At 37.2% G+C, this 14,330-nt stretch overlaps 1 protein-coding gene across 1 annotated transcript in view; it reads right to left on the bottom strand.

Annotated features, from left to right (window-relative positions):
* Positions 1-14,330, bottom strand: part of ANKRD10 (ankyrin repeat domain 10) — a 33,086-nt gene that overhangs the window by 8,682 nt on the left and 10,074 nt on the right. Inside the window, exon 4 of the mRNA XM_082434938.1 lies at positions 4,722-4,957. Within this exon, the coding sequence (XP_082291064.1) occupies positions 4,722-4,957 (236 nt within the window). The remainder of the gene's footprint in view (positions 1-4,721; positions 4,958-14,330) is intronic.

Genomic DNA, 14,330 nt, shown 5'->3' with positions numbered 1-14,330 from the left:
ACAACCCACACAGCTGACACCGTGCGATGTGCGAACACTGTCAAGCACTTTCACTCAGCGGGTCAAGTGCAGTCTGGGGCCAGGGGACCAACTAGTTGTTCACCGTCCTCTGCGCCTCTTGAGGGGGCCAGCGTGGGAAATCCTAGGTGCTGACCCACAACCAAGGTTACCTCACACCCCTCTGGCCTTCCCACTGAACTGGGAGCTCTGACCATTGGGGAACCCTGCTCCCCATGAAAGGAACCAGGAAGGAAATGTTTCCTTAGTGGTTTCCCTGCATTACTAATTACAACTGTTCTCTTCTACTATGCAGTGCATTTTACCCAGATAACTACCTTTGCAAAGAAAGGTCCTGTTAAAATCACAACAGCACATAAAGCCAGTAGGAAGGTGGTTCTACCACACGGTGACCTTTTGTGGGACTCCTGCCAGGGCCTCAACTGCAGCAGACTGGGGGTGGGGAAATTCAAGAGGGCAGGTTAGTGAAGATACCAAGGACACGGAGAAGCAGTGACAGTTGTGGAAACACTAACGAGGGATCTGGGGTTCTGTTAAAAGAACACGGAAGGGAAGGTGCATGTGACGCAGACCACCCGGAACAAAGCGTGCCAGGACCTGGCCCTGGCTGATTCCCGCCGCAGCTGCCAAAATGTGCAGAGGACGAAGTGCATGAGGTTTGCTGAGCTCAAGACTAAAACAGAAAATCACTTGGTTCTTAAATGTCATTCAGATTGTACTTATAAAATGCTATGTCTTTGGGCATTGAGATAAAACAATCATTTGTTATTGCAACGCAATTAGGAATGTTCTCTGGTCAAATTTTTAAAAGCAAATACGGCCATTTACTGCAAGTTTGAGAACACTAAAGATACACCAGAAGTTATTAAAGTCTTTTGTGTATGTCACATACATGGAACTACATTACCAATTTGATTTCTATCATCTGAAGTTTTAAGTCATTAGCTAACCTGTATCACTTAACAAGCTCATTAAGCCAAACCCATCCTCCTTTCTCCTTGTCTTTTTAAGCCTGGTCAAAACGAACAATTCAGAGCAGAAAGTGGAGGGAGATTCTCTATGTTAAATTCATCTTGGGGATCATGTGCCGAGCAACTTCCTACTGCTGACTTTAAGCTAACTCATGATGTATTTTTCCTAAACGGTGTTTTATATTAAATACCTAACACGTGACATATGAGATGCTAAGCTCAGTAATACATCTATTTGACTAACACAAAACCATGAAGTCAGCTTAACACGTGAGGTCTGGTACCACCACAGCCTCCTACTGATGGCAACTGTTAACCCAAAATAAAACTGCAGGTTCCTGGGTCAGTTTGTAACTCACACTGCCTCTCCCCAGTGAACACTCTGGAGCTGCACCCCAACAATTATGGATTAAAAACAAGATGAAAAGTTTCTCTCATGGATGGGAGTGGCATTCTTCTCTATTCTGGATCATTGATAATTTGGACAAGTTTTCCAGGAATACATTTGTGAATAATTGCAGTTACTCCTGAAGATTAACTAGAATGCTAAACAGACCTAACACAAATTTTACTGAGCAGCTGCAGCTGAAGTCCCGAGGTCCACCTGTCATTCCATCCTGAGCAAATGGTTGGTAAACGGGGAGGAAAAGAAAACCCAACCAACCCAAACCTAGTTATATATACTGATACTTCCTTGCACCATCCTAAATGAACAAAATCCATACCGGAGAAAATATTACCCCAAAGTACTTTTCATTTATATCAACCATCCACATAGCTTTGGATTTTATTTCACCTTCGAGAGGTCGTGGCCACAACTATCACATCTGTGTTCTGACCAGAGTGCATTCTGATACTGGTGTGAATGACCGCATGAAAGGCATTTAAAGTATCAATGTCTGTAGTACAACTTGCTTCCAAGGATAGTCTGTATTTGAGCAGAACAAATTATCACTGCATTACGTTCTCTTACATCAATAAGGTTGCCATGGGAAAAATTACTCCGATTACCTTAAAATATCTGAAAACATTTTATTAAGAGAGAGATCCTACTCGCTATGGAGAAAAGTAGGTAACTTTCACATTCGTGATTCCAAACTTAAAAAAAAAGTTAGAGTCAATTTTACAGGACACATACATCTTTAAGAGTTGGCTTGGCCAGAAATATTTCTGGAAGTTAATTGCTTTTGTGAATATATATTCCACACTAAAAACATCAATATGTGTAGCTATTAAATTCTAGTAAGACAGAACAGATTAAGTTTATTGATAACGTCCACGCTATGCATTTATGTAGCCAAGATAGTATTAACGGCATCTATTTTTAAAACAGCAAACTTAAATTGCCCCACCAAAAGATTTACAATTTCTCTAAATACTTTTACATGTGAAGTTATTCAAAGATGTTATTTTATATGCATATGTTACACAAGGGGGTAAACATATTTTTTTATTCTGGCATGAGAACTAAAAACTTATCTACAAAATGAGTAATTCAGAATGAGCAAAACCTCAAGCTCATACATTTATATAGCAAATCAAAACAAGATGTCAGAAATTAAATGAAAATGAACTAAAGCAACATACAAAAAAATAAATAAAACCCACCCACACACAAAAACACCCCAGTCACAGAATGTGAATAACTATACAGCTATTGAAGCCAACTATTATTTCACTTAGAAAATTCAGGCAGTTGGGAAGAAAAACCTTGTTTTAGTAATTGGAGAATTACTGCCCCAATACCCCATTCACAGTGAGTATGTTATGGTAAAAGGAAAAAAGAGAAAGCTTCTCCCAGAGAAAAGAAAAAGGAGTGCAGGGGCAAGGGTGGGACGAAGGCCCGTCTGTTCTACATGCGCATTCACACACATGCACAATCCTGAGTGACACGTGGGCTGAACCTCAGGGGCCAGTAGCCAAGTGAGGGCCCGGAAACAGGAGCTGAGAAGTCAGGTGCACGAGCTGAGGGTGAGAAGACCCCCTCTCTCCACGTGCACTGGAGCAGCACTCTGGCTTAGGTGTGTGTAATCAGCACCTGCGAACTCAAACGCCAGGCTCCAACCCCATTTTCTTCTCAACTGGCATCCTCGACCTGAGCACCAGGAATGGGCACTTTGGGGAAGCTGCACTGTGAGTTTAATGTGCAAAACACCAGCCTCTAACCCAGTCAGCCAAGATGAATCCCTGTCTAGAGGAGGAAGATGAAGTCTCCCAAATACCTGCGTGATTATTCAAACCCAAATTGTGCACCCCCGGGGTCTAGGAAACAAGTTCTTAAGTTTTAGGAATCCTTGGAAAGGCTTGAAAGAGATACTTCAATAAGACTATACTGGCCAATTCAACCGAACTTAAAACCTGATGAGACAAGTTTAAAACTCTTTAGGTACATTTGAGTCTTCTTAGAATGTTAAGTGACATCCTTTTTAAAAAACTAAACAGAATTTAAGATTTATCCTATACACTAACATGACATGGGCACCCGTCCAATTCTTGCATGAGGTCGTAGAGTGAAGCTAACAATACCATCCCAAATTAAGCAGGCATTAAACAAAACAAGGAATATTTTTTGAAGTTTAGACATACCTTCAGGTTGTGCATATGATTTTTATACCTTTCTAAAAACTATTAGGCCCGTAACTTACAAAAGCTATGAATTTGAGAAACGATTACTTTTAAGTTCATACATTCATTTCTATAGAAAAGTCACATAATCACAAGTTTTTATACTGACCAACATTTTAAAAGTTGTGAAGGAGATGATACAATTTTATTGACTCTGTAGGAAAAATGTTTTTGTTTGGATAGACTCCAGTTACACACAAGAGGCACAGCACTGGAAAGAGGATAAAGCTGACACATTAAAGTCAACTGAAACTAGCCACTCAGGTTTTTCTCAGACTATACTTGTACAGTTGTTTTTTTTTTTATAAAGCCAAAGGGCACAACTTTGTATTTATCTTCGGCAAATCTTATCTGAGCGCATAATTTCACCATGATCACTTTTCACCGTCATCTCTAAACTTCCTTTTCCATGTAAGTACGCTAAATATTCCTGCCAAGCTAGTAATTCTTCTTAATTTTTTTCCCCCTAAATGAAAGGGAGATTTTTTTTCCTCAACAGTAAAGAGTGACTAGCTGACTCTGCTTATTTACAAACCCCGAAACTATCTAAAGATAAAAAGGTGGAAGAACACTTAAATCTAAAATAACTTACCTTAGAGACTTAAGTCCTCAATGTCAAAGTGGCACACCGGGCCTTGCTGTGACAAACACACACCACACTGTGTCCAATGCAAACATCTACCTTCCCAGATGTGAAATTATATTTTACTATCACACCAACAATTGTTGTAAGCCCAGGAAAATTCACAGGAAAAAAAAAATGAGGCACAGGGGCAGATTTTTTTTTTAATAGTTGTATTTCAAACAGGTACAACGAACGAGAAAAATCTAATTCATGGCAGGTAAACCTGGGTGTGCAGAAAGTTATATACACACATTTATACTTCAGCTGTCAACACTGCCCTCTCATATCCTCCCCTTTCGTTAAATGGCCAATCTTCAAAGTGGCAACACAGGAAAAACTCCTCCATCACTGCACCAGAGTCCTCCGGGCACAGTACCCCTTACGTGAAGGAGTCATCTCGAAGGCGCTTTCAGCCATAAAAAAGAAAACACGTTAAAGAAAGGAAACACATTTGCTCCTTCCCACCCACAAAGTGGTCTCACCTGTGGTTCTAGCTTTCTTTGCTCCAAAGGGTTCCGACTCCTCCAAGCATCTCTTGCGATTTGTTCCCACACTAATGTGATTAGGAAATACATTCGGATGGCCCCCATTTAAGGGGCCACTGTTATAGAAAGGATTCAGATGACAATTCTGGAGGTTCAAGAGAAACTGGGTACACTCTTGGAAACCCTGGGTTTGAGCAATGTCTGCTGCCGTCAGGCCACTGGCATTTCTCAGGCTGTACGACACAAAAACACTGAATTACATCCCATTACCATTTTCATCTGGTCTCTGCTCCTGCTGAACTGACTAACTATCTGAAGGTGATATGAAAGAGCATACAGATTTACAGCAAGTCTGAATTAAAGAAGGAGTTACTCATCCTAGCTCTGTAACTAACTTTTCTCTTATGCACATTTGATTACTAAGCAAGATTTGGGAGACAGTAATTTAAAAATCAATATACTAAACTTTAAAAAAAAGGCATCTTCCTATTTAACTTCTCAAAATCATTTTTTGTTAGTCTGAAGAATGTAAATTTATGCTAACTTCAGACTTAACCTGAAACTGAATTCTATATTATCTGCACTTAATTTTAATAATCCATTCCTTTAGCTCGAGTAAAATCATAACAAACAAACATGTACTGAATTGTCCATGGCATTTATAACAACTGGCTTCCTAAAAACAAAGCCAACTGGCTTAATGACAAGCCAGAATTTGTGCTAACATGTGACACTATAAGTGGAAGTTTAGAAGGATGTCCTGAGACTAATTTATCATCAGACTGGAGATCTGAAAAGCTGAGTTTTTTTTGTGTTTCGTTTTTTTGGCCTTAGGAAAACTTGCAGAATTTCAGAGCATTTGAGTGGGTGTTTCCTTCTAATACTGTCCTAGGAACTCATCCCCCTAGGCTGAGTCCTACCATCAAAAAGAATCAACATCATCCTACGTGGCTAATAACATTAACAAGGTCCGATGTCCTCTGCATTAGCTAAGAGTCAGACTAAATCAGAAGTGGTGGCAGAATATAAATGAAAGCTCTAAATAAGATGAATACGAAAGAACCAGTTGAAATTGTAAACCTTAATTAGGAAACAAAACTGAGGGAACAAAAGCAACTCCACGTTGAAGTTCCCCTGGAAGACAAGAAAATACACTGCTCTGTGAAATAAATCTGTAAATAAGCAAGACAGGTTGTTAGCTGCAGGCCGATCCACTGAAACTGGAGAAGCACTGAAGGGCCAAGGCAGCACCACGCCTCCCAGCGAGCTCTGCCACAGAGTGCAGTTGTGACCAAACACAGGCCTCGTCTTGTTCCCGAAAGAACAGGGCACAACCCTGGATGCTTTTTCCCTAGACTAACGTTAATGGGAAAAAAAAGCCATTTCAGAGAGAAAACTACAGAATCAGGGACAAATAAGGATTTTCCATTTTAAAGATAACAATAAGCCCTGTCTGTATTCCTGTTTCCAGCCATCATACTCAGAAGGTTCCAAACTCAGAAATGAAAACTCTATATACTTTTGGACAATCACTAAATATGTCTCCACTTTTAAAAGCATGAGATAAAGAAATGTATCCTACATTTTGAAGAAAGGCAAAAGCCCAAACTCAATCTGATCAAATATAAAAGAGACAAGACTTGAAAATCCCCAAAACCAACAATATTTTCTTAAAAATGTAAGGCAGCTGTGTGCAGGGCTACTGGGAACTAAAACTGACATTTTTATTTGATTTCATGGCTATGATTTCTGATAAACATTATTCTAAAATTTCACAATATTTTGATATATGAATTAAATAGAGAGGAAATATCAAAGTTTGGGTAGAGTGAATTACTTTAGTTATGTGTACAGAAAATGATCACATACTTGATTTTTAATATCAACATGTTATAGAAATTTAACATTCAACCAAGTGTAAAACGGGATAATTTTTTTAAATGGTGTATTTCATTTTCAGAAGATATGAGTGAATGGTCCAAAAAGGTCCACTCTATCAAGAATGTGAACAGAATAAGTAGCCGCATTAAAATTAAAAAAAAAATTAACGACATAATTTGAAAAGACAAAGACCCAGAACATAAGCAAAGTTTATAAAATGATCATTTCTATAGATAAATATGAACTTGCTCTCCAAATATTAAAGAATACAGAAATGAGAAGCTGCTGCTTAAAATCAGGACAAATAACGCTGACAGTAAAGATTACTCCTCAGTGGATGATAAAATAAAGAACAGCACACAGATTTTTAAAATGGCATTTACCACCCTAAACGCCAATTCACTGAAGAAAGCTGAGATGCTCAGGGAGAATGTCAACTTTTCTAAGTCATGGAAAACAAGAACATCCAAACTACACTCAATTCCTTTACTCTTAATTCAGAAACTGAACAGTAGACTGAATCTGAGTTAGAATAGCAAGTTTACTGTTCTTCCAAGGAAATATAGCCTTAACGAAAAAGAGTAAGTGCACGCCAGTATCCGGAGACTGTAAATGTCCGAGTGGGAGCGCCTGCCTGCACCTGAGAGAAAACAGGCAGCGTCTCCTGCCCTGTGTCCCACTACCACGAGTGGTCCCAACACTTGCACATCACTGGGCTTGGACGAAGCCAATCAGATTTCCAGGTGGTATGAGGTATTATCTTCAAAACTCGAAAGAACAGTCACTAGAGTCAACTCATGCTATGTACTCCTCACGTGTGGACCAAGCACGTAAGAACAATCACAAGCCGAACTGAACTTCAACTGGTTCCTCATATAACTCTGAGGGATCCAAAGAGTGACCCAAAGGGGAGTTCAAAACATTCCAGCAAACGTATGGACGGATACCAGAATCTGGGACATAAGGTAACTGGAAAAATTAAGTGGGAGATTATAATTTTGGCACTATCCCTACAGTAGTAGTATTAGAAACAGGGACATACAGTACCCCTCTCTCCACTTCTGGTGAAACTACAGAAGTTTTCAACTATATTATTTCGCAGTTACTAAGGACTGAATGTAACATTCAGTTTAATAGTGTTTATGTTCCTCTAAAGCAAAAACATCCGTTAATACCTGACTCTGGTACAGGACAGCAGAACCTCCCATTTCCCTCTCCTACCTCCAAATGTTTTCCTTCCCATCTCCTTTCCTACGTACCCACATTCATCCCTCCTTTCTTTATTTGTAGTTTAACATGCTAATTCTGCCCTGCTCATATTTAAAAACTTGCAAGTGGCTCTGCAATCGTATGGTGCACAAAAACTGGGTGGAAAGGAATGACTGGGGTCACCAATCCAGGGCAGGCACTTTTTCTGCAAAGGGCTGGACAGCAAGGACTTCAAGCTCTACAGGCCACAGTCTCTATTATCTCGTTGTAGCCTGAAAGCAGCCTTAGATGATGTGTGAACACAGCACTGGCTATGTTCTAATAAACCTTTAGTTACAGGCACTGAAATTTGAATTTCATATATTTTTACATGTCATGAAATATTATCCTTTTGATTTTTTCAACCCTTTAAAAACATAAAAATCATTCTTAGTTTATGGGCCATACAAAACCAAACAATGGGCTGGACCAATTGAGTAACATTTAACCAACAGATGATACTGATAACTAGTCCTCTACTCTTTTTTAAAAAATTTTATTTTATAGAAGTATGTTGATTTACAATGTTAATTTCTGCTGTACAGCAAAGTGATTCAGTTATACATACATACATATATATATATATACACACACACACACACACACACATACATATTCTTTTTTATATTCTTTTCCCTTATGTTTCATCACAGGATGCTGAATATAGTTCCCTGTGCTATACAGTAGGACCTTGTCGTTTATCCATTCTATACATAACAGTTTCAACTGCTAACCCCAAACTCCCAATCCTTCCCTCCCGTTCCCCCTAGCCCTTGGCAACCACAAGTCTGATCTCTATGTCTGTGGGTCTGTTCCTGTTTCGTAAAAGTTCATGTGTCATATTTTAGATGCCACATATAAATGATATCACATGGTATTTGTCTTTCTCTTTCTGACTAGTCCTCTACTCTAAATAACAGATGCCTATGGGTTCCTGAAAACTGTCTCTCTGGTAATTTTATGCACAGTTCAATTCAAACAAAAAAATAACTTTTTAAAAGTTGCTGAATCTGTTAAATCACAAAATGTTAAATATCAAGAGACTATCTAAAGGTAAACTTTAGAAGAATGTAAAATAAAAGACTTTGAGAGAGCATGCATGCAGAAGAAATAATCATTCCTACTCCATCTGAGTGTTTTCTGTTAAAAGTTCTAAGTGTCTTACGACTGAATTAGGCGACATGCTTAATATGAATGAGGCGGAAACTGTCTTTACAGGTCTGAATTCCTCGTCGCCTCAATACTTAATAAGTAGAAAGGGTTTTCAAACGTATTACACAGAGGCTGAAAATCACGTGGATTTCTAGGTGAAGAGCAGCATAAAGAATAATTAAGTGGTATAGTTCTTAAAACACTTTAACAAAAGAGGCTCAGGTCTTTAAATGCATTTTTAAATATACGCTCTCCTATTTGTTAAGCATGTTTCAATTTTAACGTTTTAAGAGTTGAAACAGTTATCCTGGTTAAAATGTATCATCAATTTATTAAGCTTTCAGCTTTATTTAGTGCTACAAGTTTAAGCAGGTATTAAACCTAAGCTACCCTCCATGATTTTCCTAAAATCCAATGGGAGCTGGGCACATGAATGTGATTTAGGATTTACAGGTTCTATGATAATTTCACATTTGAATTTGGTCTTTCTTCTGTTACAGTACTTTTTAAACAGTCAAGCCTTCGCTCTTCAATCCCGAGGCATTCACTGCGGGCGTGATATGGCCACACCACTCACTGCTGGCTCCTCCTACCAACCCCAAGTGAGGGGCTGCTAAAGACAAAGTTAATCTGAACTGTGGTCTTCACACACTAGTCCAAATGGAAATTTTCAGTATCTGGAAGATACTGTTCAAAATTACTCTCAAAAACTGCATTTTGCATGAAAATTGGGGTAGTAATGAAAGTGTACACAATATTTTTAGACTAAATCTTTAAAAAACACACACGTGAATTTCGTGTCTTTGGTTTACTGCACTTGGGCAGATGATGCCTGATCTAAAATGTACCTCTGTCCATTTCTGACAGCAAGAAGCCCCATGGGGGACGTGCTGTGAGGTTGTTCTAAAGCTCCAGTTCACCTTTCTGGTCCCCTCTGGTATCCGTTTGAAAAATCTTTGAAAATGGGCAGAGATTTTAAAAAATCAGACACCAGTCAACTTGATGTCCAAATTGGGTCTAGTTTGTTGAAGTTTTAAAGCTGACTTTCTTTAAAAGTTGACACGATCAGATTCTTAGACTAGTAAAAATCAATTTGCTACAATCTGTTACGGAAGCTATGACAACTTTCACTGAGACTATGAAAAGTCATTTTTGGGCAGGCTACCCATTTTCTCCCAGTAGTTCCTAGTGTTCTTTCAAAATTGTAATATGAAAACATGGGAAGACATAGATTAATATTTACTGTGAATTATTTATTCTGCTGAATAACTGGCAAAATAAACTTTTAAAAAACTTTACTAAAGTTAAAACATAAAGGCTCATATACTATATTTTCTGTAATAAAATTCTGAATAGAATATTAAGACTCATTATACCTAAGAATGTCTCCCCAAAGAACTTTAAAACTAAACTCCACTCTGCTGCCAGCTAATCCCCCATCTATTTTCCACTTATAGTGTCACAACATCAGAATAGGAGAAGCCGTTCTAATAAGTTTTTCTTTTTTTTTTTTTAATTTGCAAAACCACGGATCAGGAATTATCTGAAATATACTTTTCAGAATCTGAGTTGTCACATCACCTTCAGGATGTTTTCTTTTTTGTTAATGCCATGTGACAATAAAAGATAACCACAATTTTTATATAAATAATATTTCTGTTAAAATTCTGATCTCAACTTAACTATTGTTAGTTTACAAGTAAATAGGTAGATATCATAAATTAGGGTAAGCAAAGCATGCAAATCTAAAGAATCTATATCTGAACTCCTAGATTAGCATTAAAACCAATCACCGCAACAAATACCTCAACAGTATGCCTCGAGTGGAGAAAGGAAGCCATACTGAACATTCAATGCCACAACTGTAAGGTTTTCGGAGAAGCACCTGTGGCAGTTTCAGCAGTTTCTATATGGAATGCTCCCCCTTTCTAGGATTACTTGAAAAAATCAAGTCAATTCGAATTACGTAGCTGTAAAACATTGACATGTGTAGTTTTTACAGATTCAGAATCTTCTGTGTGATTTAAAACGGGCAATGGTTCATAAAACAGGAAACTTAAATAATAAGGGATCACATATTTGCAGGCAACATTTTGATTAAAAATACATATACATACATGAGGTGCAGAAGCACATTTACTGAGCGTAAGCCATTGTCATGTGACCACCTTGACCAAGAGCTATTGCTCTAAAACACTGCCTTTTCAATTACTTCTAGTAATTTTTAGCATGAAGCCAATTTAATTATGTCAGTTATTTCAACAAAAGTTTAACAGTATGGACTAAAAACCATTAACTCACGATTCTGGTTACTTTAAAATTTGGTATGCTGTATCTCAAATACATTAGTAACTATTCCTAGATGGAAATAAGCAAATACATGGAATCATTAAAAAAAAAAAAAAAAAAAAAAGATAAAAATACATTACTAAATGTCCATTTGTACAGACAAAACATTACAAACATCTAAAATTTCTTCAGTAAAAGGAAAACGTGTATTTTTAACCCTTTGGTATCCAAACTCTTAAATACGTAATTATGAAGACTTTCTTAAATATATTCTTCAGGTAACAATAGGAAGAAACTATTTTTTAAAGTTTCTACTTGAATAAATTTGGTGCCAAGTTTTCAATTCAAGTTCAACATTACTGAGGATAGTTTTATGTTGCAACTGAACCCCAGTTATGTTTGCATACATTAAAATATAACAGCATCATTCAAAGAGTCTGATGAAATATTTAACCTGCTCCCACTGTAATTTAGCAAAGGAAAAGACATTTGAATTTAGAAATCATTGGTTTTACTTGAAAGCACTATATAAAAGCAGTGCTTAAACAAATATTAAAACCTATATATTATTCAAGCTGTCATGAAAAACAATCAAAATTCTAAACTGAATTTGTAAGCAACTCTAGAATACTGTCAGCCTGCCATCTATCTGCTCCTTTCCAGCAGGCAGAACTTCATCAGCTATCTCGGGAAGTAATTCCTCCACCTTGCCTGCAACAGTTTAATAAAAGGAAAAAAGAGCCAGAAAATTGCAAGATCAGACAAGACTGCTGTAGTGACAAGCAGGTCAGGGAGGGAACGCTAGGTCAGGACTGGAACGCACAGGACCCAAGATCAGAAACCACTAATCCAGAGTTACACTGCTAATAAATTTCATGGTTGGACTATTATTCTGAAGGGCAAACAGGTGAACAGATGAAAAGAAACCACAAACTTCAAACATGAATAAACGTCTAATGAAGTTTGCCAAGGGCAAAAGCTGCAAACCAACTTCCGACATTAATATTAAATATGCTCATCACGTGATTTGCGCTAATGAAAATTTTGCTTCTAGACAGAGCTCTACAGGTAAGCAAATAAAGGTGGGTCATAAACATGGACCAAACTAAACCAACTCCATTTCAATTAAGAATTTTTAAAAGTTCAGCAAAATACTTTTTTCTGCAACATTCAAAAAAGTCTATTATGATCACATTTTAAGACTTTTGTTACTAAAGCCAACTGTGTCTATTTTCTAAATTAGGCAAGAAAGATTTTTTCAGAGTGCATCACTGAACTTGCTTATATAAGGTTATAGATGCTTCTCCAGCTATCTGATGATCATAGTTAAGTTCCTCTTGGGATGAAAATAATTAAGTTAAAATATATGTAACCCACTGGAAGATCTGGTTACCACAGAATCAATGGCTTCTACAGAAATGCTCTCCTACAGAAAGCTATGGGACTTTGTCACAACGTAATTAAACACTGGCACCTGGTATAATGTAGTATTAAAATGGACTAGCAAATTGGCCTTAGATGCAAGCAATTCTGAATCTCTAAATCCCACTAAATCCCTTTATTTCTACTCTGAGGCATTAAAAAAAAAATCTACTTTTATATCTGGTTGATATGGAAACATTCTCCACTACATCTCTCAAGAAAATAAAGACAAAAATAACCAAAATCAGTCAGTGCCAAAATGCTAAAAGGAAAGATAATTCAAGGCTAGAAATGTGTACTTTACAAAGTTGTTTGTAAAAGGTCTTTTAAAAAAATTTATATATATATATATATATATATATATATAAATTTTTCTTTTGTAAAAGTAAATGCCAACACATAAACATTCAGGATTGATCCCAATCTTTTGGAGTCAAGGAGGAAATGTTTGATTGAATCACCATGCAGGTTACATTCATCTTCCACTGGCATGACTAGAGCCCCCAAGTCACCTGAACAAAACAGTGCCCAGCTGGCCTGTGGGAACACAAATTGGCTCTCTTGCTTCTCCTCATTGGTCACATAAAAGGTGGTCTTAATTATCAGCAGACAGCAAATTTTCAAGAGTCCTTCTCTGAAATCACATTAAAATTTAATTTTATATTGTTACTTATTTGATCATCCAAAAGAGAAATAAGGCAACGACTTTTCCATGTTACTATATGTCCTTCTTCCAATCAAAAACCCTGTGTGTGTAGCAAGTAGCATTCAAATCTTGGCTGCAGTGAAGAACTGAACTGCCATATAAGCAAAGTTAAGGATGATGACAGTTTAACTTACTTAATGAAAACTCCCTACTTGAGAAAAAATGAGAGTGAGAAGCGTCTGTAGAGGTTTAGATCATTTAAAGTATACAAACATTTAGTCTGGTCACAGAACTGACACTTAATCCTGTGTGTTTTTATTTTTAGATGTAAACAGTGGCAAATAACAATGACAATCATATAAGGAGAAACAAAACCTCACATGAAAAAGAAAACTTGGCACCAAAACTCAAGATGTAAAATAAGAGAAGAAAAAGAAAGTCCATCAACATACTCACGTGTGGTGCTAGAAAATGTGCTACGATGCACAGCAGCTGACATGCGTTATCTTACAGATGCAGCCTACATTGACAAGTAGGTTATGTAACAAACCATTCTAGCCACAGATGCCTGGTATGCTTGCCCTCACCATTATCTACCCCACGACCAAAAAAGCAGCAACTTCAGATTTTGGCCACTTTACGTAGCAAATATATAAAAAGCAAAGTAGGAATTAGCAACAAAATTATTAATTACCACCAAGTGTGATAAAATACTGATACAAGACAGCTTTTAATCTGGTCACATAAAAAGGAAAAATTTCCACTAACTCCTAAACACTATAGCATGTAATATTAAAATTAATAATCTGGCTCACTTTGAACTGGAAACAAAATAAGTTAACTTTAAGTAAGTAAATTAATTCTGTGCCCCTTGATGACCTTAAAAGAAAAAGGCATTTTATTTGCTAGGACTACACTTTACCATATGAGCAGCATAACAGGAAACAAATAAAAGAGATCTAAGTACC

The sequence above is a fragment of the Balaenoptera physalus genome, assembly GCF_965194825.1.
Source record: "Balaenoptera physalus genome assembly, chromosome: 18".
Lineage (NCBI taxonomy): Eukaryota > Metazoa > Chordata > Mammalia > Artiodactyla > Balaenopteridae > Balaenoptera > Balaenoptera physalus.
This window is presented reverse-complemented; position numbering and strand designations above follow the sequence as displayed.